The sequence below is a fragment of the Oncorhynchus keta genome, unplaced genomic scaffold, assembly GCF_023373465.1.
Source record: "Oncorhynchus keta strain PuntledgeMale-10-30-2019 unplaced genomic scaffold, Oket_V2 Un_contig_2581_pilon_pilon, whole genome shotgun sequence".
NCBI lineage: Eukaryota > Metazoa > Chordata > Actinopteri > Salmoniformes > Salmonidae > Oncorhynchus > Oncorhynchus keta.
Window position 1 is genome coordinate 173,155 of NW_026284640.1, and position 17,895 is coordinate 191,049.

Below are 17,895 nucleotides of genomic sequence, written 5' to 3' on the forward strand. Positions count from 1 at the left end.
ACTGGGCTGTCTATGAGTGATGTATCACTTTAACTGGGCTGTCTATGAGTGATGTATCACTTTAACTGGGCTGTCTATGAGTGATGTATCACTTTAACTGGGCTGTCTATGAGTGATGTATCACTTTAACTGGACTGTCTATGAGTGATGTATCACTTTAACTGGGCTGTCTATGAGGCAAGTTATTCTGTCAACAGTGGAGCTTCTTTCAGAAGTGTTGTCCCCTTATCAACAACACATACAGGGCTTTCAGAAAGTTTTCAGACCCCTTGACTTTTTTCCACATTTTGTTACGTTACAGAATTAATCTATAATGAATTAAATAAATAAAAAATCCTCATCAATCTACACACAATATCCCATAATGACATCACAATACCCTGTAATGACATCACAATACCCCATAATGACATCACAACACCCCGTAATGACATCACAATACCCCATAATGACATCGCAATACCCCATAATGATTGGAGTCCACTTGTGGTAAATTCAATTGTTTGGACATGATTTGGAAAGGCACACACCTGTCTATATAAGGTCCCACAGTTGACAGTGCATGTCAGAGCAAAAACCAAGCCATGAGGTCGAAGGAATTGTCTGTGGAGCTCCGAGACAGGATTGTGTCGAGGCACAGATCTGGGGAAGGGTACCAACAAAAAATCTGCAGCTTTGAAGGTCAACAAGAACACAGTGGCCTCCAGCATTGTTAAATGGAAGAAGTTTAGAACCACCACTTCCTAGAGCTGGCGGCCTGGCCAAACCGAGCAATCGGTGGAGAAGGGCCTTGGTCAGGGAGATGACCAAGAACCCAATGGTCACTCTGACAGACCTCCAGAGTTCCTCTGTGGAGATGGGAGAACCTTCCAGAAGGACAACCATCTCTGCAGCACTCCATCAAAGCAGGCCTTTATGATCGAGTGGCCAGACAGAAGCCACTCCTCAGTTAAAGGAACATGAGAACTAGGGCTGTTGCGGTGACCGTATTACCGCCACACGGGCGGTCACGAAAACAGTCAAATTCCACGTGACCATTTAGTCAGGGTAATTAGGCTTCTTCAAGCTCTGATGCTGCTGATGGTCCTTAGTAGCCTACCAGCTAACTGCCTGGTACTCTGCAATCTATTGTCCCTCTAATCACTCTGACATCAATGCAAATGTAATAGAAAATCAAACACTTAATGAGAGCCCATGAACTCATGTTGCGCAACATTTCTATAGGCTACGCAATTGCGTGAGAAAACAGAGTGATGGCTTCTATTAAAAAGAGGAGGATCCCATCAGCTTTCTATAGGCTAGGCCGAGTATATTTATTTCTCAACTTTCCTAATATTAAGCACATTGCTTCTCTTTACAACAGGAGTATAGCCCACCTGGCTGGCATGACAAATGAACCACGGAAAAAGCGTCCTCCATTCTCTATTCGCTATTGATGTGATGTGGTTTTTCCCCCATTACCCGCTTCCATACAGGTGCATGATAATGGTCCATTCTAAATCAAAACTAATGTCACATCAAGTTATTATTTAGTACATGTAAAGACAAGATTCAATCAAGAATAGTCTGACGGGTGACAATATTAACCTTGTGAATGATGCCCAGCATCATTTCTCTCTCAACTTTTTATAATCCTGTATCACACCTCATCTAGCCAATAGGCCTGTATGTTTTAATAAGGTTGGTATCACACCTCATCTAGCCAATAGGCCTGTATGTTTTAATAAGGTTGGTATCACACCTCATCTAGCCAATAGGCCTGTATGTTTTAATAAGGTTGGTATCACACCTCATCTAGCCAATAGGCCTGTATGTTTTAATAAGGTTGGTATCACACCTCATGTAGCCAATAGGCCTGTATGTTTTAATAAGGTTGGTATCACACCTCATCTAGCCAATAGGCCTGTATGTTTTAATAAGGTTGGTATCACACCTCATGTAGCCAATAGGCCTGTATGTTTTAATAAGGTTGGTATCACACCTCATCTAGCCAATAGGCCTGTATGTTTTAATAAGGTTGGTATCACACCTCATGTAGCCAATAGGCCTGTATGTTTTAATAAGGTTGGTATCACACCTCATGTAGCCTAGCCCATAGGCCTATAAGGTTAGTATCACACCTCATGTAGCCTAGCCCATAGGCCTATAAGGTTAGTATCACACCTCATGTAGCCAATAGCCCTGTATGTTTTAATAAGGTTGGTATCACACCTCATCTAGCCAATAGGCCTGTATGTTTTAATAAGGTTGGTATCACACCTCATGTAGCCAATAGGCCCTGTAGTCCTATAAGGTTGGTATCACACCTCATCTAGCCAATAGCCCATATGTTTTAATAAGGTTGGTATCACACCTCATGTAGCCAATAGGCCCATAGTTTTATAAGGTTAGTATCACACCTCATGTAGCCAATAGGCCTGATATGTTTTAATAAGGTTAGTATCACACCTCATCTAGCCAATAGCCCATAGTTTAATAAGGTTGGTATCACACCTCATGTAGCCAATAGCCTGTAGTCCTATAAGGTTGGTATCACACCTCATGTAGCCAATAGGCCCATAGTTTTATAAGGTTGGTATCACACCTCATGTAGCCTAGCCCATAGTCCTATAAGGTTGGTATCACACCTCATGTAGCCTAGCCCATAGGCCTATAAGGTTGGTATCACACCTCATGTAGCCTAGCCCATAGTCCTATAAGGTTGGTATCACACCTCATGTTGCCTAGCCCATAGTCCTATAAGGTTGGTATCACACCTCATGTAGCCTAGCCCATAGTCCTATAAGGTTGGTATCACACCTCATGTAGCCTAGCCCATAGGCCTATATGTTTTAACAAGGTTTGTATCACAACTCATGTGGACAAATAACTTCTTAAAATGAAGCACATTAATCCGCTTTACAAGGGGTGTAGAGCCTAACTGGCAGATACAAACAGCGTTTTAGTTTCAAGTTTGGGGAAGCACCTTTATAATACATCATTACATGCATAATCACATTTGTGGTCATTTTTGTAAATGGTGTTTTCTTGCTAATGAAATATTTGTGCTTATATCCTACTGCCGTGTGTGGTAGCAGAATCAGAATCCTTTAGGTAACATTTATAAATAAGATGTTTTATTCATTTTCAGTTTAGTATGCTTATGTGGGAAAAGTTACTTTTCCCATTGGGGAGAGGTTAGGCCTGTCTTCTTATGGGAATGTGTCTAACTATTTACATGTCCCCTCTGAGGTTGCCCGTATCTTGATTGTATGGCCTAGGAGGCTCACTGTCTCCGTGAGCTTGTCCAGGAGGGATTGTATTACCCCTCTGATGTGGCACTTATCTTGACCTAGTATATGACCTAGAGGCTCACTGCCCTCACAGTGAGCTTGTCCAGGAGGGGTTGTATTTGGGATGGGGGTATCTAAAATGACAATTGATATATGCCATTGGATGAGGTAATGTTTTGGTTCTAAGTGGTACCAAGAACGAGATAAGAACTTAGTTTAGGAGACCAAACTGAACGATCATTTATAGCCAATGCTGTCTGGCTATGTGCGTCTTTGCTATAAAGGATCTCAGTTGCCATTATGTAAGCACTCTCAGAGAATTCATTTATGGACACTGAATTGATCTGAGAGTCACAGGGCTATGGTGAAGCTCATATAATTAAAGGTGGGACTTTATGATAACTCTTGACTTGTGTGTGGTTTGCTCTCTCATGATTTGGTAATACAGGAAATTTCCACAACACGTGTGCGCATTGCTGTGCTTATAATGTGAAGAAATATCCTAATAGTTTATCAACATTTTAAGCTAAACATTCAATTCTGTTGTGTCAGCCACACTGCATCATTTTTTTGTGTTGATGCCAGTAGTTGTATTAATTTGGGATCTATCGCATCCCACAACTGTCCCAGACTATGTTTGGAATATTTATTTCTCACACAGAATAGGTCAACTTTTGCACTATGGGGGATAGTAGATTGACATAGGCTAGGGCTTCTGCTGTTCGTTAGACCTACTCATCTTGTTGGCTGACGAAAAATAAATGTGGACAGTTCTTCCAATATCTTCAATATGCACCTGGGAATTGGATAAGGACAAGCACAGTTGCGTCCCCGAACGTGTCTGTCTTCACTTGTAGCCTGTGAGAATGACCCTGATCGACATGATAGAGAGCCATGTGAGCGAGAGGTGCTTCGGAGCACACAGCACTCAGGGAGAAGGGCACAACGGCCACTGGCCACAAAAGGCATGGATTTTAGGGTGCATTACGGGCACACAAAGGGGATCCTGCCGGGAAAATCGAGGCATTATCAAGTGCTTGTCAAATTGTGAATGAGAGACTGATGAAGTGTGTACACAGCCTGCGCACAAACAACAAACAAAAGCAGAGCTCGTGCCTTTCAAGCAACTTTTTTTCAAATCTTCATTAGAGTCGCATCAAGCAGCCTTACAATGTATTAAACATCTAAACAGATCAGCCCGACGTTTATAGAACAACTAAAGTTACATTAATAACTATAAATTAAGCATATAGGAGGACCTATTTCTTCATTATCCGCTCAACACAGAATATCTGCACGTGCAACACTCAAATCGTTTGGAGAAAATATCCTATATCCTTTCTATTTAATTCAACTTTGTTCAATTGTATTCTTCATACTATAAAATAATGCCACGGAATCCTAAGAAAATCTTGTCTGCTAAATGAACTAGTGTAGCCCACAGCCATATGGCATAGCCAGATCAGGACCTAACATAAGGACAACTCAGAAGAGTATGCTTTCTCTTCTTCTGAAATAAACTACATTTTCTTAATATCATGTTTCGTTAGACCTGTCTAAAATAAATAGTTGATTTATTGTGAAGGTGTAGGCTATATTACATGGATTTATTGTGAAGGTGTAGGCTATATTACATGGATTTACTGTGAAGGTGTAGGCTATATTACATGGATTTATTGTGAAGGTGTAGGCTATATTACATGGATTTACTGTGAAGGTGTAGGCTATATTACATGGATTTACTGTGAAGGTGTAGGCTATATTACATGGATTTACTGTGAAGGTGTAGGCTATATTACATGGATTTATTGTGAAGGTGTAGGCTATATTACATGGATTTATTGTGAAGGATTTACTGTGAAGGTGTAGGCTATATTACATGGATTTACTGTGAAGGTGTAGGCTATATTACATGGATTTACTGTGAAGGTGTAGGCTATATTACATGGATTTATTGTGAAGGTGTAGGCTATATTACATGGATTTACTGTGAAGGTGTAGGCTATATTACATGGATTTACTGTGAAGGTGTAGGCTATATTACATGGATTTACTGTGAAGGTGTAGGCTATATTACATGGATTTATTACATGTTTAGGCTATATTACTGTGCTATATTACATGGTGTGAAGGTGTAGGCTATATTACATGGATTTACTGTGAAGGTGTAGGCTATATTACATGGATTTACTGTGAAGGTGTAGGCTATATTACATGGATTTACTGTGAAGGTGTAGGCTATATTACATGGATTTACTGTGAAGGTGTAGGCTATATTACATGGATTTACTGTGAAGGTGTAGGCTATATTACATGGATTTACTGTGAAGGTGTAGGCTATATTACATGGATTTATTGTGAAGGTGTAGGCTATATTACATGGATTTACTGTGAAGGTGTAGGCTATATTACATGGATTTACTGTGAAGGTGTAGGCTATATTACATGGATTTACTGTGAAGGTGTAGGCTATATTACATGGATTTACTGTGAAGGTGTAGGCTATATTACATGGATTTATTAGACGTTTTAAAAGGTAGATGTTCCAGAGGTCTGCGTCAGTGGCTTGTAGGCTGTGTGTGGAAGCCAGGAGATGCTACATGTATTTATGTTAATTAACAGTCAATTACTGTGAGACCGACCAGTTGTTTGCTTGACAATCACCGGCTGATTAAATTTTGTGACTAATGACAGCTCACTCGGAGTTTTGCCAAAAGGCACCTAAAGGACTCTCAGGCCATGAGAAACAAGATTCTCTGTTCTGATGAAACCAAGATGGAACTCTGTGGCCTGAAAGCCAAGCTTCACGTCTGGAGGAAACCTGGCACCATCCCTACGGTGAAGCATGGTGGTGGGCAGCATCATGCTGTGGGGATGTTTTTCAGCGGCAGGGACTGGGAGACTAGTCAGGATTGAGTGAAAGATGAATGGAGCAAAGTACAGAGAGATCCTTGATGAAAACCTGCTCCTGAGCGCTCAGGACCTCAGACTGGAGCGAAGGTTCACCTTCCAACAGGACAACGAGCCTAAGCACACAGCCAAAACAATGCAGGAGTGGCTTAGGGACATGTCTCTGAATGTCCATGAGTGCCGAGACCTAATAATAGCTGTGCAGCAACGCTCCCCATCCAACCTGACAGAGCTTGAGAGGATCTGCGGAGAAGAATGGGAGAAACTCCCCAAATACAGGTGTGCCAAACAGGTACGTCATACTCAATGAGACTCGAGGCTGTAGTCAATGCCAAAGGTGCTTCGTCAAAGAACTGAGTAAAGGGTCTGAATACTTATGTAAATGTGATATTTCAGTTTTTTATCTGTAATAAATTTACAAAAAATGTAATAAAAAAAAGTTTTGTTTTTTGCATTATGGGGTATTGTGATGTCATTATGGAGTATTTTGATGTCATTATGGGGTATTGTGTGTAGATTGATGAGGATTTTTAAAATTGATTTAATCAATTTTAGAAGACTGTAACGTAACAAAATGTGGAAAAAGTCAAGGGTCTGAATACTTTCCGAATGCACTGTACCGGCTGACTGGATACATCTAGCATGACTAATAACCTTATCAACAATAGATACAGTATATCTGCTGACTGGATACATCTAGCATGACTAATAACCTTATCAACAATAGATACAGTATATCTGCTGACTGGATACATCTAGCATGACTAATAACCTTATCAACAATAGATACAGTATATCTGCTGACTGGATACATCTAGCATGACTAATAACCTTATCAACAATAGACACAGTATATCTGCTGACTGGATACATCTAGCATGACTAATAACCTTATCAACAATAGATACAGTATATCTGCTGACTGGATACATCTAGCATGACTAATAACCTTATCAACAATAGATACAGTATATCTGCTGACTGGATACATCTAGCATGACTAATAACCTTATCAACAATAGATACAGTATATCTGCTGACTGGATACATCTAGCATGACTAATAACCTTATCAACAATAGATACAGTATATCTGCTGACTGGATACATCTAGCATGACTAATAACCTTATCAACAATAGATACAGTATATCTGCTGACTGGATACATCTAGCATGACTAATAACCTTATCAACAATAGATACAGTATATCTGCTGACTGGATACCTCTGGAGGGGACAGAGGAGAAACCTTGAGAGAGTTATGTTGCTATGAATCCATCTATCTTGAATTAACCCTTCCATCTTCAACCAGATCTCCTTTTAGAAAAGTCTGACAGATTTATTTCACAACTCCTCTCCTCTCCTCTCCTCTCCTCTCCTCTCTCTGACTCTCTAGCTGACTCTCTCCTCTCTCCTCTCCTCTCCTCTCCTCTCCTCTCCTCTCCTCTCCTCTCCTCTCCTCTTTCTCCTCTCCTCTCCCCTCTCCTCTCCTCTCCTCTCCTCCCTCCTCCCCTCCTCTCCTCTCCCTCCTCTCCTCTCCCTCTCCTCCCCTCCCCTCCCCTCCCCTCCCCTCTCCTCTCCTCTCCTCTCCTCTCCTTTCCTCTCCTCTCCTGTTCATATGTATTGTGTGCCAGTCTGGCTGACTGTCAGTTGCAGCTGAGATTATACAAAAGCCATTTTCTGTGTGAGTGAGAAATGGCGTCTTTCCTGAGGAGAGAATCACAGAATAGAACAAGGCCGCATCCCAAATGGCACCCTATTCCATTCATAGTGCTTGAGTCATGATAAAAAAAAAGTAGTGCACTATATAGGGCATAGGGTGCCAGAGTCCTGCTGACTCTGGTCTAAAGTAGTGCACTATATAGGGCATAGGGTGCCATTTGGGAGGAAGACCCCAGCCAGAGCTGCAACACTCCCGTTAACCTACAACAGTACTCTGCTGCTAATAGAGCTACTTAAAGTGACATAGAGCCACTGTACTGACATTCTACAAGGCCTGGCCAGTGAACTAGTACCAATGTCACATTGGGCTCGGATGACAGGACGATACTGAACCGATGACTTTTTACCCTGCCAAAGCTGGAAATGGACAGTCTTTTGCATGAAGTAATATTAAAGTAGAGAGGGGGCCCTGCAAGGTCATCCAGCCAGTGTATACAGCTAATGGGCTGGGGAGATGGCCATGAATCCATTATATCTAATGGCCATGACTCCATTACATCTAATGGTCTGGGGAGATGGCCATGAATCCATTATATCTAATGGACTGGGGAGATGGCCATGACTCCATTACATCTAATGGTCTGGGGAGATGGCCATGAATCCATTATATCTAATGGACTGGGGAGATGGCCATGACTCCATTACATCTAATGGTCTGGGGAGATGGCCATGACTCCATTACATCTAATGGACTGGGGAGATGGCCATGAATCCATTACATCTAATGGACTGGGGAGATGGCCATGAATCCATTATATCTAATGGTCTGGGGAGATGGCCATGAATCCATTATATCTAATGGTCTGGGGAGATGGCTATGAATCCATTACATCTAATGGCCATGACTCCATTACATCTAATGGACTGGGGAGATGGCCATGAATCCATTACATCTAATGGCCATGGCTCCATTACATCTAATGGACTGGGGAGATGGCCATGAATCCATTACATCTAATGGTCTGGGGAGATGGCCATGAATCCATTACATCTAATGGACTGGGGAGATGGCCATGAATCCATTATATCTAATGGACTGGGGAGATGGCCATGAATCCATTACATCTAATGGACTGGGGAGATGGCCATGAATCCATTATATCTAATGGACTGGGGAGATGGCCATGAATCCATTATATCTAATGGACTGGGGAGATGGCCATGAATCCATTATATCTAATGGACTGGGGAGATGGGAATCCATTATATCCATGAATCCATTATATCTAATGGACTGGGGAGATGGCCATGAATCCATTATATCTAATGGACTGGGGAGATGGCCATGAATCCATTATATCTAATGGACTGGGGAGATGGCCATGAATCCATTATATCTAATGGACTGGGGAGATGGCCATGAATCCATTATATCTAATGGACTGGGGAGATGGCCATGAATCCATTATATCTAATGGACTGGGGAGATGGCCATGAATCCATTATATCTAATGGACTGGGGAGATGGCCATGAATCCATTATATCTAATGGTCTGGGGAGATGGCCATGAATCCATTATATCTAATGGACTGGGGAGATGGCCATGATCCATTATATCTAATGGACTGGGGAGATGGCCATGAATCCATTATATCTAATGGACTGGGGAGATGGCCATGAATCCATTATATCTAATGGACTGGGGAGATGGCCATGACTCCATTATATCTAATGGACTGGGGAGATGGCCATGACTCCATTACATCTAATGGACTGGGGAGATGGCCATGAATCCATTATATCTAATGGACTGGGGAGATGGCCATGACTCCATTATATCTAATGGACTGGGGAGATGGCCATGACTCCATTATATCTAATGGACTGGGGAGATGGCCATGACTCCATTATATCTAATGGACTGGGGAGATGGCCATGACTCCATTATATCTAATGGACTGGGGAGATGGCCATGAATCCATTATATCTAATGGACTGGGAGATGGCCATGATCTAATCCATTATATCTAATGGACTGGGGAGATGGCCATGAATCCATTATATCTAATGGACTGGGGAGATGGCCATGAATCCATTATATCTAATGGACTGGGGAGATGGCCATGAATCCATTATATCTAATGGACTGGGGAGATGGCCATGAATCCATTATATCTAATGGACTGGGGAGATGGCCATGAATCCATTATATCTAATGGACTGGGGAGATGGCCATGAATCCATTATATCTAATGGACTGGGGAGATGGCCATGAATCCATTACATCTAATGGACTGGGGAGATGGCCATGAATCCATTATATCTAATGGACTGGGGAGATGGCCATGAATCCATTATATCTAATGGTCTGGGGAGATGGCCATGAATCCATTATATCTAATGGACTGGGGAGATGGCCATGAATCCATTACATCTAATGGACTGGGGAGATGGCCATGAATCCATTACATCTAATGGACTGGGGAGATGGCCATGAATCCATTATATCTAATGGACTGGGGAGATGGCCATGAATCCATTATATCTAATGGGCTGGGGAGATGGCCATGAATCCATTATATCTAATGGACTGGGAGATGGATGGACTCCATTATATCATGGACTGAGATCCATTACATCTAATGGACTGGGGAGATGGCCATGACTCCATTACATCTAATGGACTGGGGAGATGGCCATGACTCCATTACATCTAATGGACTGGGGAGATGGCCATGACTCCATTCCATTACATCTAATGGGCTGGGAGATGGCCATGACTCCATTACATCTAATGGACTGGGGAGATGGCCATGAATCCATTATCCATCTAATGGGCTGGGGTCTGGGAGATGGCCATGACCATTACATCTAATGGACTGGGGAGATGGCCATGACTCCATTACATCTAATGGGCATCAGGCCAGATGGCTGGGGAGATGAGTATTCCATTACATCTAATGAATCTAAAGATACTGACAGGCCATGGAGAGTATTCCCACCTCAGCAGTGAATCTAAAGATCTGACAATGGACTCAGCAGGAATCTAAAGATACTGACAAGTCGGAGATGGCCATGACTCCACATCTCATGGGCTTGGGAGATGACTATGAATCCCATGACTCCATTACATCTAATGGAAGATGACTATGAATCCATTAAGGCCAGTCAGGTATTCCACACCTCAGTAGTGAATCTAAAGATACTAGGCCAGGGGAAGAGGTTACTGACAGGCCAGTCAGTATTCCACACCTCCAGTAACAGGTGAATCTAAAGATACTGACAGGCCAGTCAGAGTATTCCACACCTCAGCAGTGAATCTAAAGATACTGACAGGCCAGTCAGAGTATTCCACACCTCAGTAGTGAATCTAAAGATACTGACAGGCCAGTCAGAGTATTCCACACCTCAGCAGTGAATCTAAAGATACTGACAGGCCAGTCGGAGTATTCCACACCTCAGTAGTGAATCTAAAGATACTGACAGGCCAGTCGGAGTATTCCACACCTCAGTAGTGAATCTAAAGATACTGACAGGCCAGTCAGAGTATTCCACACCTCAGTAGTGAATCTAAAGATACTGACAGGCCAGTCAGAGTATTCCACACCTCAGTATTCCACACCTCAGTAGTGAATCTAAAGATACTGACAGACCAGTCAGAGTATTCCACACCTCAGTAGTGAATCTAAAGATACTGACAGGCCAGTCAGAGTATTCCACACCTCAGCAGTGAATCTAAAGATACTGACAGGCCAGTCGGAGTATTCCACACCTCAGTAGTGAATCTAAAGATACTGACAGGCCAGTCAGAGTATTCCACACCTCAGTAGTGAATCTAAAGATACTGACAGGCCAGTCAGAGTATTCCACACCTCAGCAGTGAATCTAAAGATACTGACAGGCCAGTCAGAGTATTCCACACCTCAGCAGTGAATCTAAAGATACTGACAGGCCAGTCAGAGTATTCCACACCTCAGCAGTGAATCTAAAGATACTGACAGGCCAGTCAGAGTATTCCACACCTCAGCAGTGAATCTAAAGATACTGACAGGCCAGTCAGAGTATTCCACACCTCAGCAGTGAATCTAAAGATACTGACAGGCCAGTCAGAGTATTCCACACCTCAGCAGTGAATCTAAAGATACTGACAGGCCAGTCAGAGTATTCCACACCTCAGTAGTGAATCTAAAGATACTGACTGACAGGTTGATGAAAACAACAACAAGTTAACACTGCAATGACATGGTTCTAATACAAAACATCTGATCTGATTGGGTCAAAAGACCAATTAGTGGCAAAAGGATGAGAATTGTGCTACCTGTGTAAACCAGCCTCACTCAAACGTGTGCAATGTGTATGTTTTATGTTTATCCCTCTACTGTGAGCCAAAGCGCCAAATACACATTTCCATTCCTGTGTAAACAATGGACAACAAGTCTATCAGCTAGCATGCTAGTATACACCCCTATACTTCCAGTCATTGCGCTAATGCTAGTTAGCATTGGCTTCCTCTTAACTTCCTTCATACCGGACACAGAGATGTAAAAAATGCTATTCACAAGTTCACCTGACTCTGGGGAATTAGATAAAGGGCCTCATTGCCGAAATCCCCACGTAACCCTTTGACATATAAAGGTCTATAACCTCTCTGGGGTAGGGGGCAGTGTTTTGACATCCGGATGAGAAGCGTGGCCAAAGTAAACTGCCTGTTACTCAGGCCCAGAAGCTAGGATATGCATATAATTTGTAGATCTGGATAGAAAACACTCTACAGTTTCTAAAACTGTTAAGATAATGTCTGTAAGTATAACAGAACTGATTTAGCAGGCGAAACCCCGAGGACAAACCATCCAGGGGAATTTGTTTTTGAGGTCATTAGATTTTCCAATGGTTTTCTTTGGGACTCCCTTTTTTATTAGGAACCTGGCTGCAGTTCCTAGGGCTTCCACTAGATGTCAACAGTATTTAGAAATTGTTCAATGTTTTTCTTTTGAGAAATTAAGAAGTGGTGCTATTCATTGTATGTGTCACTCCAGGTGGACTCTACTGTTTTGATGCGCGTGAACAGGAGCGCCATTCACATTGTTTTTATCCAGTATTGGAAACAGTTTATTCCGTCTTAAATATGATCGATTATTTACGTTTTAGGGTACCTGAGGTTGGATTAGGAACGTTGTTACCTGAGGTTGGATTAGGAACGTTGTTACCTGAGGTTGGATTAGGAACGTTGTTACCTGAGGTTGGATTAGGAACGTTGTTACCTGAGGTTGGATTAGGAACGTTGTTACCTGAGGTTGGATTAGGAACGTTGTTACCTGAGGTTGGATTAGGAACGTTGTTACCTGAGGTTGGATTAGGAACGTTGTTACCTGAGGTTGGATTAGGAACGTTGTTGCCTGAGGTTGGATTAGGAACGTTGTTACCTGAGGTTGGATTAGGAGAACGTTGTTACCTGAGGTTGGATTAGGAACGTTGTTACCTGAGGTTGGATTAGGAACGTTGTTACCTGAGGTTGGATTAGGAACGTTGTTACCTGAGGTTGGATTAGGAACGTTGTTACCTGAGGTTGGATTAGGATTAGGAACGTTGTTACCTGAGGTTGGATTAGGAACGTTGTTACCTGAGGTTGGATTGGATTAGGAACGTTGTTACCTGAGGTTGGATTAGGAACGTTGTTACCTGAGGTTGGATTAGGAACGTTGTTACCTGAGGTTGGATTAGGAACGTTGTTACCTGAGGTTGGATTAGGAACGTTGTTACCTGAGGTTGGATTAGGAACGTTGTTACCTGAGGTTGGATTAGGAACGTTGTTACCTGAGGTTGGATTAGGAACGTTGTTACCTGAGGTTGGATTAGGAACGTTGTTACCTGAGGTTGGATTAGGAACGTTGTTACCTGAGGTTGGATTAGGAACGTTGTTACCTGAGGTTGGATTAGGAACGTTGTTTGAAATGTTTGGACCAAGTTTACAGGTAACTTATTAGATACTTTGTAATCATGTTGGGCGAGTTGAAACCGGTGTATTTCTGAATCAAACGTGCCAAATAAATGGACATTTTTGGGATATAAAGAAGGACATTATCGAACATTTGTGATGTTTCTGGGACATTTTGGAGTGCCAACAGAAGAAGATCTTCAAAGGTAAGGCATTAATTATATCGCTATTTCAGACTTTTGTGGTGCACCTGCCTGGTTGAAATATGATTTTCATGTGTTTGTATGCTGGGTGCTGTCCTCAGATAATCACATGGTTTGCTTTTGCCGTAAAGCCTTTTTGAAATCTGACACAGCGGCTGGATTAACAAGACGTTAAGCTTTATTTTGATGTATAACACATATATTTTCAAGAATGTTAAATATTTGAATTGAGTATTTTTGACGCTAGCGTCCCACCTACCCTAGAGAGGATAACAACATTGCATGGTTTGCTTTCGCCGTAAAGCTTTTTGGAAATCTGACACAGCGGCTGGATTAACAAGACGTTAAGCTTTATTTTGATGTATAACACATATATTTTCAAGAAGTGAAGTATTTTTTTAGTATTTTTTGACGCTAGCGTCTCACCTACCCTAGAGAGGATAACAACATTCACTCGCCAGGCACCTGTTACAGGAGGAGAGAGACATGTTGTTGTTTATCTCTATTTATGTCTTACAGGGCCATCGTGTTTTATCTGTCACTGTCTCTGGTCACAGGCAGCAGCGTCCTGCCAAAGGCCTGACCTGGTTGCCACGACAACACGCTCCAACCAATAAACCATGGAAACCAGGAAGAGTTCAAGCCAATCTACAGCCGCCCCCGTGTGATTGGCAGATTTACGGGCCATATCATTGGCCAGCTAAATCAAGCTCTCTGGAATGGGAGAGGTTTTTACTATCCAGTTCTTTCCGCCTGGTTTGGGCTCTCAAATGAAAACGATTTACAATACTGTTGATAGATTGATTGGTCAGCAGTAAAAAGGCTCTGATCAAGCACTATTGGTTCTCTCTCTCTGTGTTTAATATCGGTCTGAAAGCAGCATCATGCAGAACAGCAGAAGTTATCTTTGTCTGAAAGCAGCATTATATAGGGCAGCAGAAGTTATCTTTGTCTGAAAGCCGCATTATATAGGGCAGCAGAAGTTATCTTTGTCTGAAAGCAGCATTATATAAGGCAGCAGAAGTTATCTTTGTCTGAAAGCAGCATTATATAGGGCAGCAGAAGTTATCTTTGTCTGAAAGCAGCATTATATAGGGTAGCAGAAGTTATCTTTGTCTGAAAGCAGCATTATATAAGGTAGCAGAAGTTATCTTTGTCTGAAAGCAGCATTATATAGTGTAGCAGAAGTTATCTTTGTCTGAAAGCAGCATTATATAGAGCCGCAGAAGTTATCTTTGTCTGAAAGCAGCATTATATAAGGCAGCAGAAGTTATCTTTGTCTGAAAGCAGTATTATATAAGGCAGCAGAAGTTATCTTTGTCTGAAAGCAGCATTATATAAGGTAGCAGAAGTTATCTTTGTCTGAAAGCAGCATTATATAGAGTAGCAGAAGTTATCTTTGTCTGAAAGCAGCATTATATAAGGTAGCAGAAGTTATCTTTGTCTGAAAGCAGCATTATATAGGGCAGCAGAAGTTATCTTTGTCTGAAAGCAGCATTATATAGGGTAGCAGAAGTTATCTTTGTCTGAAAGCAGCATTATATAAGGTAGCAGAAGTTATCTTTGTCTGAAAGCAGTATTATATAAGGCAGCAGAAGTTATCTTTGTCTGAAAGCAGCATTATATAAGGTAGCAGAAGTTATCTTTGTCTGAAAGCAGCATTATATAGGGCAGCAGAAGTTATCTTTGTCTGAAAGCAGCATTATATAGGGTAGCAGAAGTTATCTTTGTCTGAAAGCAGCATTATATAGGGCAGCAGAAGTTATCTTTGTCTGAAAGCAGTATTATATAAGGCAGCAGAAGTTATCTTTGTCTGAAAGCAGCATTATATAAGGTAGCAGAAGTTATCTTTGTCTGAAAGCAGCATTATATAGGGCAGCAGAAGTTATCTTTGTCTGAAAGCAGCATTATATAGGGCAGCTGAAGTTATCCCCACCTCCATGTTATTACACACTAGCCTGACACACCAGACATTATACACTAGCCTGACACACCAGACATTATACACTAGCCTGACACACCAGACATTATACACTAGCCTGACACACCAGACATTATACACTAGCCTGACACACCAGACATTATACACTAGCCTGACACACCAGACATTATACACTAGCCTGACACACCAGACTTTACACACTAACCTGACACACCAGACATTATAGCCTGACACACCAGACATTATAGCCTGACACACCAGACATTATAGCCTGACACACCAGACATTATACACTAGCCTGACACACCAGACTTTACACACTAACCTGACACACCAGACATTATAGCCTGACACACCAGACATTATAGCCTGACACACCAGACATTATAGCCTGACACACCAGACATTATACACTAGCCTGACACACCAGACCACATCCATGACATCGTACCTTAGAAAGTCTGGAGCTTTAGAGATCATGTTCTCGAAGTCCGAGAAGGAGAGCTTGCTGTCCCCGTCGAGGTCAGCCTCCTCCATGGCCTTGCTACAGACCAGATTGACCTCTTCAGGGGTCAGCTCTCCTTTAGTCAGCCGGTTCAACGTCTTCTCCAGATCCTCCTTACACAGGAAGTTATCCACGTTAAAATCTGACACGCAGGAAAGAGGAAGGGAGATTCAAAATGAGACGAAGAGATTTGATTTGATTTGATTTAAAATGGGAGAAATTAAGAGATTCAAAACTTGTTTTAATGGCGCAGGACGGAACGGGTTGGAAGCAGTTTGCTGATGGCCTATGTTCCGCAAGAAATTCAAAAAGCCTAACTAAATAAGTAACTAAATAAGTAACTAAATAACTAAATAACGAAATAAGTAACTAAATAAGTTACTAAATAACGAAATAAGTAACTAAATAACTAAATAAGTAACTAAATAACTAAATAAGTAACTGAATAACGAAATAAGTAACTAAATAACTAAATAAGTAACTAAATAAGTAACTCAGTAAGCAAGATAAAACAGAGTAAATATGAGTCAGAGTCCTAGTTGTCATCAGACAGACAGACAGACAGACAGACAGACAGACAGACAGACAGACAGACAGACAGACAGACAGACAGACAGACAGACAGACAGACCTAAAGACAGACAGACAGAATAAACACACTCTCATCAGTGACTCCATAGGATACATACTAGTCTACTCAGAACTAACCATAGGAGACATACTAGTCTACTCAGTACTAACCATAGGAGACATACTAGTCTACACAGTACTAACCAGTACTAACCATAGGACACATACTAGTCTACTCAGTACTAACCATAGGAGACATACTAGTCTACACAGTACTAACCAGTACTAACCATAGGACACATACTAGTCTACTCAGAACTAACCAGTACTAACCATAGGAGACATACTAGTCTACTCAGTACTAACCAGTACTAACCAGTACTAACCATAGGAGACATACTAGTCTACTCAGTACTAACCAGTACTAACCATAGGACACATACTAGTCTACTCAGTACTAACCAGTACTAACCATAGGAGACATACTAGTCTACTCAGTACTAACCAGTACTAACCATAGGACACATACTAGTCTACTCAGTACTAACCAGTACTAACCATAGGCGACATACTAGTCTACTCAGTACTAACCAGTACGAAACAGTACTAACCATAGGACACATACTAGTCTACTCAGTACTAACCAGTACTAACCACAGGATACATACTAGTCTACACAGTACTAACCAGTACTAACCATAGGATACATACTAGTCTACTCAGTACTAACCAGTACTAACCATAGGAGACATACTAGTCTACTCAGTACTAACCAGTACTAACCATAGGATACATACTAGTCTACTCAGTACTAACCAGTACTAACCATAGGAGACATACTAGTCTACTCAGTACTAACCAGTACTAACCATAGGACACATACTAGTCTACTCAG

At 41.7% G+C, this 17,895-nt stretch overlaps 1 protein-coding gene across 1 annotated transcript in view; it reads right to left on the reverse strand.

Annotated features, from left to right (window-relative positions):
- The window catches only part of LOC127922476 (calcium and integrin-binding family member 2-like), a 31,831-nt gene that overhangs the window by 3,236 nt on the left and 10,700 nt on the right, over positions 1-17,895 (reverse strand). The window contains exon 3 of the mRNA XM_052506321.1: positions 16,377-16,572. Within this exon, the coding sequence (XP_052362281.1) occupies positions 16,377-16,572 (196 nt within the window). The remainder of the gene's footprint in view (positions 1-16,376; positions 16,573-17,895) is intronic.